A 13,185-nucleotide genomic window follows, 5' to 3' on the forward strand; every position below is an offset into this window, starting at 1 on the left:
ACTAGTTGGCTGTGTCGGGTGGTGGCGGGTTTAACGACACATTTATATATTTACGCGATCTAACCCAAAAAAAACATGTATTATGGATAATCTAATATACTGTCGGACGCAAACGTGCATCGACATCGTGAAGAGCAATAGGGAGCATTGATGAACGGCACGAGCAACGCTATTGAGAAAAACGCGTTCACTCAACCGAGTCCATAACACGCTCTGCGAATGACGCTTCAAGTGAGTCGGCAAACCGAAACGAACGAATTAAGAAACCAGAGAGCGCTCCCGCCGATTACAATTAAATCAATTAACGGGCAACATATTCCGGATAGCAATTACTGCTGGGGGAGGAGTGAACAAGTATAACCCGTAAAAACAAAGTTTTTCACTCTAAATCCTTTATATGCGTGGCGGCTAGAGTCCTCTCGTCCTCTGGCTTGAGATGGCTGCCACCTATGGGTCAGATGATTGTCTGCCAATATTAAGCAATTGGTAATTAAATATTTAATTTGTTTTCCCTAAACAGTGTAAAATTTTTGAAAACAAATTTCACGAACATTAATTGTCTCGCACAACGAGTCTGTGTGCAAAATGTCAGCTCGATTGGATCACGGGAAGTGGGTTAAAAAACGACCGAAAGATTTGCACGGTCGTAAGCAAGCAAGCACGCAAGCAAGCAAGCAAGTGAGCTTAATATAAAGGATTTAATAAGCAAGCAAGCAAGCACGCAAGCAAGCAAGCAAGCGAACTTAATATAAAGGATTTAAAAAGATGCTCGCGTGCGTGAGTAAGGAAGTCGCCCCCCCCCCCCCACACACATCGTGACTGACATCCTCCACCACCGCTGTTGCTAACTCTGTGCGCGAGAGTGGTGTGTGTGTGAGTGAGTCTCTATGGCTGTGACTCTCTCTCTCTCTGTATGTGTGTGAAGGGGAGGAGAGAGAGCGAGCGAGCACGCGTGGGGAGGTGGTGGGGTGGGAGTGCGCGCGCTCAGGAAGTGATGTAACGCACTCAGAGGGCTTGCTGAGTCAACGCGGCATTGGCGTCTGCGGCCACTCCTAAAGCAGCTCCCCCCCCCACTTCGCTCGTCGATCTTCTGCTGCTTGCTGCTGCTGCTGCTTCTTCTTCTCCTGCGCAGCGCCCGTGTGGGGACGGACAGACGTTGGCTATCAACCCGACATCAGCAGGCCGGCCGGCATCATCTCTCGCTCTCTCCTCCTTCCACCGGGCAACCCCCCCACCCACCCCCATGCACTTGCCCATCGCACCCTTCCTCCCGTCACTTGGTCGTTAGCAAGTGCTGGTGGGTGGAACGTGCTGCGCAAATGAGACCAACGCTTGTGCCGTAGGGCGTAGAGAGATCGAGAGACAGAGGGGGGGGGGAGCAGGAGAAGAATAAGAAACGACACGAAGCGTTGTTAGTGGAGGGGAGTAAGCAGGATTGCCGGAGAGGACCCCTGAGAGTTTGGTGTCGGAATACGGCAACGGACAAAAACAAGAGAATCGGCAGTAACAGCAGGAGCAGCAGCAGCGGCGGCAGTAACAGCAGGAGCGGCACGTGTCACGAGAGAAGACCGCGAGCGACAGCGTCGTGGGGTGGCACTAGCCACGTGCGTGGCCGGAGCTGTTGAGTGCGCGTGGAGCCTCCACCCCCCTCCTACCGAACCTGGCTCGGAATCCCCCCCCACCACCTCGCTCCACAACCATCCCGGGTCTGCGGAGATCAGCAGCAGGAGCAGCAGCAACGACAAAAGGGACACTCGAGTGCTGGCACCCCCCCACACAATGGACAGCGTTTTCTCAACGTGGCCCAACGTGGAAGCCCGTGGACAAGCGATGGCTTCTGCATCGTCCGCTTCTACAGCAGCAGCAGCAGCGGCAGCAGCAGCAGCAGCTGCAACTGGCGGCGTCGACGGATCGAGTGGCGTGGCCACTCCGCCGCGCTTCGAGAAACCCGGACTGGAATCGGACGAGCGGACGACGATGGTGGTGTCGAGCCCGGCGCACGGGGACGCCGGCACGTCGGGTCTGGCCGGGTCGGTCTGGGGCTCTCCGTGCAGTCCGCCGCAAAGTCCCGGCCCCGTCTCGTCGACGCACGCCGTCTCGAAGATCGGGCAGTACTTGCTGCTGGGACCCGTAGCCGGCGAGAGGGTCTTCCGAGCGGTGCACGTCCACACGGGAGAGGAGTTCGTGTGCAAGGTAGGCCGTTCGTGGGATATTCCGTTCGCGCACACAACTTGCTATGATTTTAGCACAACGGTCGGCACGCGTACGGTGCGAAGGAAGTTTAACGCGCAACCGCAACGCGCGCGCGCGCATCGATGTCGGTTGTTTCACGTGGAGGTCACTGGCTACTCCGAGCGAGAGCCCATGAATGGGGATGTGTGTATCTCGGGGTCTCGGCCAGGTAGCGGTTGACAATGTGTCAAATTTAGCAGTTTGTGTAGTAGGTACGTAGGTACGTGTGTGTGGTTTTTTGACGGGTGGAACAACGATGTAATTGGCCAGTGCACTGCTCTAATTAAGAAGTATGAACCTGCAGACCCGGGGTTCTATTCGCGGCCACGGCTTACATCAAACGGTGGTTTAATGTTCACTTACTCGGAGCGATTTCGCACCCACCCCCCTTCCCAATCACCAACCCGCAATGACCAGCGTGGTGAAGCATGGTCAAACAAAACGCACACGATCGAAGAGGCGTTGGGGGTAGCCCTCCGTACAGGTAGTGGGTTGATGAATGGCTATACGCAGAACTTGATCTATAGAATTGCTCTGCGCATGCGTTTTTTTTGTTTTATTTGTTGATCGCTCTACTTTCAATTGAACAAAGGCGGACCGGTATTTCCGTGTAAAACCAAACAAGAAGACGTTATTGTGGTGACAGGAGGAGCGGTGTGATGATCATATTCATCAGCACGGGACCATGATTGACATCTCCTCTGGCATGAAGCAGAGAGAGAGTCACTATCGTAAATACAGACTTAGACGCCCGGTCATACGTCGACTTTTAGGGCAGCGTTGCCATTGACGTGGCGTGCTGGGATTTTAGAATGGCGAAGGCTTTTCCGGATGGCTAGGCATGCCTGCGTGGCCCTTGAGTCATTGTCGATGCAATCTCGGTGAGCACAGCAAAAGCACGGACATGTCTTGGGTTTTACGAAACCGTTGGATGCTAATTGTGGTTATAGTTAAACTGGCAAGGCGCGCGCTTGTGTGCCACCTTTAAGCGACTGGGGTTAGGGGGCAGGGCTCTTTTGTGTGAAGATTCCGTGTCAATGGAATACAAGCGCAGCGTTCACGATCTTCCCTTGAAGTAGTTTATTTCTTTAAAAAAACACAATAATGGACTTTACGCTGACGAACGGTTGATGAACATCGGTTACCATTTATCAATGGTGACGATTTCAAAAGAGAATTAATAAAATAATAAAAATAAAACATAATAAATTAATTCTCACGACGTTTCGGCCACAACGCAAGCAGCCGTCCTCAGACTCTGTCTCCTCGACAGACCTGTTCTCCACCTGAGGACGGCTGATAATTATTTTATAATGTTTTGTTTTATTATTTTATTATTTCCATTCTACGTGACTTTACCGAAAGAACCAAGAAGATGAATCCCTGCAGTCACGAAAGCTTTAAATCGAGATTTCAGAAGAATTGATCGACGGCTGGTGTTATGAGTGATTGGCGGTCGTGGAGAATGCTGATGATAATTAAGAGAAAGTAACGAATAACGATTAGTGCCGCAAGTCCTGCTGATTGGTGAGTGATGGTGACTATTGGGGTTAACGGTCAAGTCACGGTGGCTGTCGGTAATGATCTTGATAACGGATGGACATTGATGCACGATCGATAATTGCGAGCGAGGGCTCTTAATGATCATGACGAGCCATTAATTTGACTACGACGATGTGCGATCGATGATGTCCATACACCGTTGTAGGCAATGACGCCGAGTGATTTTTTTTTAATGATAATCGTAACGATATCCATACCGATGACGGCGAGTTAAGTGAACAAAATAAATGAACCGCCGTCGCTGTCGAACGGTAGCAATGACGACGCGTTGCCGGTGACGAGTGAAATTGCTTCCGACAATGTGATTTGACTCCGGCGATGATGATGATGATTGATGACAATGGTGATGAGTGTGAGACTTCATTTCTCATGGACCAAGTTCCAAGTCTCCCAATCCCCCCCCCTCGCCACGACAATTTTATTGACGATGTTATTTACGGTGGGTGGGAGTGGTGGTGGTGTCTATGACGGCTGTGGTGGTTATTATTGAACGGTTGTTTATTTACGATGGTATTTCTGAAAGTGATTGTAATACTTGAATAAATGTAATTGTTTATTTATTGATGATGGTTTTTATGTTAGTGGTGCTAATAATCGAGTGATGATTTTTCATGCATTGATGGTGGTATTTATGATCGCGATGGTAAATACTGAATGATGATGTTGATCATTTGATGATGATGATATGCCGGTGAACAAGGTTTGCTACGTGCGGTGCGGACAGTTCTACATGCATACATTCATGATAGTGATGGCCATTATTGAATGATAATTATTTATTGATTGATGATAATTGACTCTTCTCCCCCCCCCCCGCTCCCATTCTCTCATTTCCTCCCTCCTTCCCCTCCCTCGCCTCCCTCGCCTCTGTTCTCTCCCACCCCTCCCTCGCCTGCCGGCTGCCCCGGGCCACAGGTGTATGAGCTGTCACGCTGGCAGGAGAACCTGGGCGGCCAGCTGCGCCTGAGCGCCCACCCGCACGTCTGCGCCCTGCTGGAGGTGGTGCTGGGCGAACGGAGCGCCTACGCGCTGCACGAGCGCTCGCACGGCGACATGCACGCGCACGTGCGCGCCGCGCGTCGCCTCGCCGAGCCGGAGGCGGCTCGCCTCTTCCGGCAGATCGCCTCCGCCGTGGCGCACTGCCACGGCGCCGGCGTGGTGCTGCGCGACCTCAAGCTGCGCAAGTTCGTCTTTGCCGATGCCGACAGGTAAACGGCTCGAAGGCTTGCGTGCGTGCGTGTGTGCGTGCGCGTGTGTGTCTGCGTGCGTGCGTGGGGAAGCGGTGGTGTGGCGTGTGTGCGAGGCTGCGCTACGAAGCCGGCGAGCCTATTTCGATTCCCGCTCACGACCAACACCGATGACGGTAATCTGAGCCGGTCTCCTAGGTCGACTCGGCCGCAAATGAGTACCTGGTGCGGTGTGTAAACATCGCCACTGGCTAGCCACCCACCCCCTCGTGTGCCATGTCGGCCTGCAAAGGTGCTCGCTAACAGCACTTGCCCCAACAGCCTCTGAAGGCTCTACGGGTGATCTTTGTCTTTGTGTATAAATCGATCAATGAAAAGTTAATTCCCATGTCACCACTCCCCTGCAAAACCCTCCGACCCTGAGAATAAAACTCGTAAGGTCCCTAAGGTCACAACACAGAGAGATCACATTTGTTTAGTGCCGTGCGCTGTTTTGTTGTTGCCGCAACGTCGTGCTGACGCTCACAGCGGCACATTCGAAATGTTCTCCTGTACGGTATCCATGCCGTAGCCTGTTACCGCATCCCTCTTGAGAGACTGGGAGACGCGACCCACGGGGTGAGAACCGCTGACATGAACAGGAGTATTTAAGACAATCGCTGGCGAGATTCTGGCGTACACCTGGGACTCTAGATCTCGATGCAGTGTGTTGCTAATTCCACGGCCACAAACACGTGGAGATTTAGAGGCATGCAACTCGTTTGATGGGATCTTCACCCTACAGGATTGTCGATGTCAGATTGTACTCAATGAGATGGGCTGACAAGCATTACGTTGTGTGGCGTTGGAGCTATCGATAAAACATTTTTATGGGATTAAACTGAATTTTTGAAAAGATGTGAATCTGGCCCTTGGACTTGATGGAAATCATCACATTGAACCCCCTATGTATATCATTTGCTTATCAATCTATTGCTGTCTCGTTTGTCCTGACCTTCCCGTCATAATGTTCGTACTATTGAATGAGACGTCTCCACCATCATAATTTCCTTTAATTTGCGGCAAAGAAAAACCCCATGCCTTTTCTTCAAGGGGAACTTTGAGCTGAAATCACAATTAGATTGAAGGGATGGGCATTTTCAGATCTTGACGTCAGGGTGGGGCCCATTTGGCCACATCATCCTCGTGACATTTATCCTGGAATAGAAACAGCCAGGCTTGCAATGGTGAAGTGGGAACAGCTGCCGTTGCAAAATGTATCATTCCAAAGTCTTTCTTGCAACAGAATCTGTCTCAACGGGTTTCTTACCTGGTTGCCAATGATGATCTGATGCAGACTTTACGTAATGCAGTTTCTCACACGAATATTAATCACCGCACATTTGCTTGCCCAGCTATGTGCCTTTAGTCACCACTGTCTTTGGGATTCCATGTGCAATTGCCTGCGCTCTTGCCTATCCCATAATTTAATGAGATAATTAAAAGTCAAATAGAATTCCTGCTCAAATGAGCATTGAGTCTGTCTATAAGGCAATCACCGTTGACTTCCTCACAATGTGGTATATTAATTGTATTGACCCTGGAGGGATGATCAATTGCAACCATCTATTGGGCCTCATGGATTCAAAATTCCTTCAAGATTGTTATGTCTATTTGCTCCAGGGTAGACCTTGCGTGTGATCAAATCATGTCCCGAGCATGCTTGTATCGATCATTTTCGAAAATGTGTTTTCCGGGCCATTTAACTTGTCGTATTTGACAATCTTTAAGATTCGCGGAGGGGGGAGGGGGAGGCGGAGGGGGGGGCAATCAATTTGCGTTTGCCCTCGCTTGAGCCCAAACCTTGCGCGGCTTGCAGTTCACGCGAGTTTCATGACATGGGTGATATTTGAGGCTGTGACGTGAGAAACGTGCAAGAGCTGCTGCCGGAGATCTCCTGGACCTCGTTCATGTATTCACAACGACTCTCTCTGCGTGTGGTTGACCCCTTGCGTCAGAAATGGGAATTGCCCGTTGTTTTTTTTTCTTCTTTTTATTCGTCTTCGTCTCTGCACTGAAGCGACTTCATGGACAGCCACGCGAAGACATAATCCTCTAACACGGCAATGCGACACACGAACAACGTCTGTTGCATAAGTGATAATTAAAATGAAGTGTTTCGGGGGAGGGTAAAGTGAGAGCAGGCGATCTTCGGCTGCACAGCGAATCACGTTTCCACAACATTAAGCGCGTATTGGATAACGATGCACAATGCATCATCACGTAAAAAAATAACATTTTAGAATGATGTGGATTATTGACAAGTCTTAAACCGTTGGTATATGGTGCCACTTTGTAACCATTTTCTCAGTTCCTCCGTTTATTCATTTTGTCCGAGGCGATTCGGTAAATGCCTCTTGACAGAGGCATTTCTTTGGCAGGATGCCACTATTCTCGATGTCGCCTCGCACGTAACGTGACATTTCTGCAAAAATGCTCCCAAGGTCACTTTTGTGAAAGCTCAATTCTTTGGCATCTGTTCCTTGTGAGCATTTTGCGCCGGATTGTCAAAGGCTCCCATTCAGAGGCAGAGAACTGAGGGTATTTTGTACAGTAGTTAGGCACCGGGGCGTATGAAGCAAGGGAGGAGGAGGGCCCTGCTTGCATAAGCACTTATTTAATCAACTTGCTCCGTGAATATGACGGTGTTAATGGGTAAAATTTTTTTTAAGAGTGACCGCACGGGTGCATGTGTGATCATTGGTTCGTTTTTTGTGGCGGAGAAGCACTGCCAAAATATGTCAAGGGAGGAGTGAAAAAAACTGTTTACGCTGCACTGTTACCAGATTTTGTAAGCCGTGTGTCAACAGCATAAGGTATTGATGTTTTAGTGATTAGGGTTATGCAAAATAGTTTTATCTTGTGCAAATATTGGCCCGCTGTTGAAACTTGGCTGTTAGGGGTGACGCAATGATTGATACAATACTTGCTTGTTTTGGTCTTGTAATCGCTGGTCAGGCCGCCCACCCCCTACAGCTGACCTCATGCAATTGGGGGGTGCGTGGTGTGGGTCGGGGCGAAACAGCGTTCCAGATGGCGAAATCGTGGAACCTGAAATTGCCAAACTTTGAACGCGCTGCTTTTCTATTCCCGCGAACTCCACAGGACCACGCTGAAGCTGGAGAGCCTTGAGGACGCATACGTCCTGCCGGACGACGACGTCGACGACGACTCGCTCTCCAACAAGCACGGCTGCCCGGCCTACGTGAGCCCCGAGATCCTGAGCGCCGGCTGCGCGGGCACATACTCGGGGCGCGCCGCCGACGTCTGGAGCCTCGGCGTGATGCTCTACACCATGCTCGTGGGACGCTACCCATTCCACGACGCCGAGCCGGCGGCGCTCTTCCAGAAGATTCGCCGGGGCCAGTTCACGGTGCCCGACTGGGTGTCCCCGAGGGCGCGGTGCCTCATCCGAAGCCTGCTGCGGCGCGAGCCTTCCGAGCGGCTGCCGGCGGCGGAGATTCTGGAGCACCCCTGGTTTCGGATGGACGGGTGCGGATTGAGTTCCAGACCGTGCGGGTCCCGGGAACGCGAACACAACGACCAAGTGGTTCCCGACGTGGACATGGCCGAGTCTGAGGACCCATTTTTCAGCTGAGGTGTGGAAAAGAAGCAAAATTGGTTTCACTGGAATATTTTAGTTTTTTGTTTTTTTTTGTTTTTTATTCATCTGCAGAAAAAAAAATAACTGAGCTATCCTCCTATGGAGATGTGTAGATACGGAAAGAAAAATTGGACTGTAAATTCCAGTGGTTTGTTTACAGACATTTTGAGTGAATGTTGGTCAATAAATTGAAAAAAGGAAACTAAAGCTTGTGATTATCCCAAGTCATGCCGGATGATACAAGGTGTTGTTGGATGAATAGTTTATTGATAAACATCTTGGTAGACTTAAAGGGTTCCGTCATGTGATGAAAAACACTTTACACAATGTGACTGCGATTTCAAGGCCTCCGATGCCTATAGATTAACACTAGCGAAACAAGGTGGTCTTGACATGGGAAAGCTGTTGAAAACTTGAGGAAGAAAACTTGAAAAGAATGTTAGGACTGGGGTTGCCTGACTGGACTTCATGTTTCCAAGCATTTTTGTTAATACATGTAAATAAGACTTGCCAAGTTTACATTGGGTCTACTAACTATCAAAACTGTTACTGAATGTGTCCTGAACCAGTACTGATCCAATGAAATGTGGCTACCACTTATATTAATTGTTGAGCCAATGGATGTTGAATCTTCTTCTTCAAAATGTTAATATCGTTCATAGGATTCGCAGCGAAATAGCCTGCCCAGTTCATGAGTCCAGTTCCTGTTTTTTTTTATTTCCAAACTACACTTTTACGAAGTTTAAACTGTCAAAGATTTCCAGTACCTGTGGCACAGGACAAGTTTATTGAAGTTAATATTTTGTCTGTTGCAAACAAATGTAAACTGCCTATTATTGCCCTTCTGTGCCATTTGTCAGTAATGCTGCCACTGTGAATTTCTCCTTAACCGGCGTCTTGTATAAAATCCTTGTATATACTTTTTTTTGTAAGTGTAAAAGTGTAAACACTAGACTGATAGCCCCATTTTTGTACAAGTAGCAGTTGTGCAAGCGTTAACAATTGTTATTGTGCATATGTATGTGTATTTTGTAATAAAAAAGAATTTATTAACACTGCTTTACCGTTGTTGTTATTACAATGACATGCCAAAATAATGATTTACCGCAACAAGTCACTCATTAACAGTGAGTTTTTTTTCCTGTGTCATAGCAAAGGGTAGTCTTTGTGTGAAGTCCTATAATACCTAGCCTCCAAAAAGATGGCTCTGCCTGGATGGGTAGGTGAATTCACTGATGGATGAAGGCCACTTCACACCAAGTCGGGACATGGGTATAGCTTGTCCATATATCCCTGCACTGGTCAGCATGGGTTAATGAAGAATGAAGTGGCAATGGAGGGGGGAGGGGGGGTTAACCAGGTTCAGATATCACCACTGATGTTAGCCGTGGCTGATCATTAAACTCGTATAGCCAGGGTTGAGAGTGCAGGGTGCTAAACACTGCCCCATTACTTCGCCCCAACACTATAGCCACAAACTAATAGGCAGTCTCACAGAATTCCTTCACGTCGTCAAAATAGTTTGCACAATGTGACTACAATAAAAGGCTTGCGATGCCCATTGATTAACACTACCGAGACAACGTGGTCGTGACGGAAAAGATGTTGAAAGCTCGGCAGAATGATTGAAAATCATGTTTATGGTTGGATTTTGGAACTATTCGACTATCTTAAAAATGATGGTGAACGTCATGCTACTTTTAAACTGTGCTGAATTAACTTTACACTATTTTGATGCATATAAAAAAATATACAGATAGATAAAATAGGCAGCCTTGGGGTATAATTATATTTAAATGTGCCACATTTGCATTATGTAGAACATCCTGCTTCCCTTCATGTACACGTGGTGGTTAAATTCATTAGAAACGAGCAAGTCTCACTGGATTGTAATTAGAGGCTTCAGATTTCTACCATTGTTCGAATGATTATAGGATTAGCCTAACTTTCAATGCGCCTGAAGACTAATTCTCTTGACAGCGGTTAGAGACGACAACCTTCTCACCAGAGGGTTTGATGGCTCAAAAACAAATGATTACATCGAGTGTTCGTTAAAGGGATAATGGGATCACACATTGACACTTTTGAAAATTAAATTATTGTCCACACATCTGCTTGTGCAAGTCCATAACACCAAGGAAAATATGTTCTTTTTATAAGAAACTTTCAAACTACCTGTAAACATACGGTTGTGAAAGCGCTCTCTGGTTGGCAATCTAGCAAAAATGCATAACAAGATACCGAATACATCAAATATTTTGTATGCTGCAAGAATTGGCCACAAATGTGCACTGGATGCATTTTTACATACTTATAACATATCCACAATTTGTCTGAAGTAAAGCACCATGATTAAATGCATTAAACCGCCTTAACCTTACAGACCAGACTCTGTTTAATTCCCACAGCAACTTTTTTTCGCGTGCCAATTTTCCACTTTGTCGGTGCCAAAATAAATTGTGCCGTATGGAAGGGCAGTCGAGTCTCATGGCCAGGCAAAGGAAACCCTGTGCCCAGACTCCTTTTGCTCTCTCTTTTCGCAGCTGCCAAGGTTGGAAAGCAAGTAATAAGGTCCCACAGGGGCTTACAATCCTGCTGTACGCCTCCAAATATGCACAGCTCAAACGAATAATCCCATCAGCTACTGTATTATGAAAAATAACCACACTGCGCTGACAGACACAATTTTTATAAACCACATCAATTATCCTAGTGTATTCTGGCTTGATAATTGCTGATTCATAATACATGCCCTATCCACAAATGGGCAAACCTCTTCATATGAATACCTTTCATGGCTGATAGAAACATATGAAAGAGATAAAGCATTTTTTTTTTTCACATGCAAGCTGTCCACATTGATAAACTGACAATGAGATGCAGTTGCTTTAACACTGGAATTTACTAAGACATTGACGAACACGACTGCTGTGTGTGTTCACCAGCCAAACTATTTAAATAATGCCTCAATAATCCTTTACTCAACTATCAAATCCATTCTCGGTGGAAAAATAACGCAAAACCCCCTATAATAAAATACACTTTAGTGGAATCAATTTACTCACACTCGTTCATGTCTTTACTATACAACGAGCATATTTTGTACACGAAACCCATGTCAGGCAATTTAACACCCACTAATCCTTCACAACATTTAATGTTTAAGGTAATGTTGCGAAAAGACAGCCTGCTTTCTCAGTCTGTTGCATGAACACCCCCAGAAATGTAATGGTGATGTTAGATTAATTTAATTTCCAGCTGGTTACGTCATTGTTATGAAGAAGTATACGAGCAACACACACGTCCTTTGGACGTCACCGTCCATCCCTCCATCCACCAGTCCAGCCAACCAAGCTAACCAAGTCAGACAAGTTAACCAAGTCAGCCTCGCCAAGCCAGCCGTGTCAGCCATGCCAACTCAACCAGCCATGCCAGCCAGCCAGCTATGTTTTGATAGATATATTATAACTATGATTGATGTGTGTGGTCAATCCACCACTTAAGGAGGGCCATGTCATGTCATCGATGGGGTTATTTCACCATACTGGTACTGCACGCTGATCAACGTGGGTTCATAAGGGCAGGGAGCATAGAATCAATGTACAACAATGCATTTTGCTGCTCTGCCCTCTGCTGACCACCGCGTAGCACAGAAAGTCGCCTACGACAACCTGGCCATGCTTGACGGTCTCCCGTCCAAGCAAGATCCAGGCACCACGTTGCGGCGAACAAAACACGACTCACGCACGGCACTAAACAAATGTGAGCTCTCCGTCTTGTGACCTTAGTGACCTTAATAGTCGTATTATCAGGGTTGGGAGGGTGTTGCAGAGGGAGGGTAGTGGTAACTCGAGAATTAACTTTTCATTGATCGATTTATATACAAAGACAAATATCTCCCTTATAGCCGTAACAGACTGTTTGGGCAAGTTGTGTTAGTGAGCACCTATTAAGGCCGGTACGGCACACGATTGGGGTGGGTAACGAACACAACACCATTTTTCTTCCCATGGAGAGACAAAGGCTTGTTTGCTGATGTTTACATCAACGCACCAGGTTTTCATTTAAGGCTGAGTCGACCTAGGGGCCCAAGACCAGTTCAGATATTCATCAATTCAGCTTCCCGCCTTAATTTATGGAAATTGTAAATAAAATAAAATATTGATCTTTAGTTTAATTGAGTCAAAAATACGTTCACCTAGAAACCAAAGTCAGTTTACATATTGAAACATTTTTACTAAGATTGCCACGCACAAGATATAGACGTGTGTTTATTGTGGTCAAGCATATTTCATGAATTTCCCTCCCCCTCCCTATTTAAATTGGCACACGTTGTGTATGTTTTACAGTGTGCTAATATATCCCAAGAACTCACCAAATAAAACACAGCTGCAACAACACTCGTCGAATAGCAAATATTGATTAATACAACAAGCAAAAAAATAACATGTGCTGGTACTGTAAGAGGTTAAGAAACACTCTTTGTTAAGTGAGTTTTGAAATCCTACGTTGGTATTACTTACAAAAGCTGTACTGTGAAAAAACAGAGGAATGTTGCAG

At 47.1% G+C, this 13,185-nt stretch overlaps 1 protein-coding gene across 1 annotated transcript; it reads left to right on the top strand.

Moving 5' to 3' along the window:
* The first annotated feature begins 610 nt into the window (after positions 1-610).
* LOC133344207 (tribbles homolog 2-like) lies at positions 611-9,678 on the top strand. Its single transcript, XM_061554250.1, has 3 exons — positions 611-2,193; positions 4,711-5,003; positions 8,127-9,678. Exons 1-3 carry the CDS (start codon positions 1,780-1,782, stop codon positions 8,617-8,619), a joined length of 1,200 nt encoding a protein of 399 aa, XP_061410234.1. The 5' UTR covers positions 611-1,779; the 3' UTR covers positions 8,620-9,678.
* The last annotated feature ends 3,507 nt before the right edge of the window (positions 9,679-13,185 follow it).

Source organism: Lethenteron reissneri, chromosome 19 (assembly GCF_015708825.2).
Source record: "Lethenteron reissneri isolate LAM-NWPU_2019-01 chromosome 19, ASM1570882v1, whole genome shotgun sequence".
Classification (NCBI taxonomy): Eukaryota; Metazoa; Chordata; class Hyperoartia; order Petromyzontiformes; family Petromyzontidae; genus Lethenteron; species Lethenteron reissneri.

Coding starts and splice junctions, on each gene's coding strand:
- LOC133344207 (XM_061554250.1), top strand. CDS start 1,780: ATGGACAGCGTTTTCTCAACGTGGCCCAACGTGGAAGCCCGTGGACAA. Junction 2,194..4,710: donor GAGAGGAGTTCGTGTGCAAG/GTAGGCCGTTCG, acceptor CCCGGGCCACAG/GTGTATGAGCTGTCACGCTG. Junction 5,004..8,126: donor GTCTTTGCCGATGCCGACAG/GTAAACGGCTCG, acceptor CGAACTCCACAG/GACCACGCTGAAGCTGGAGA.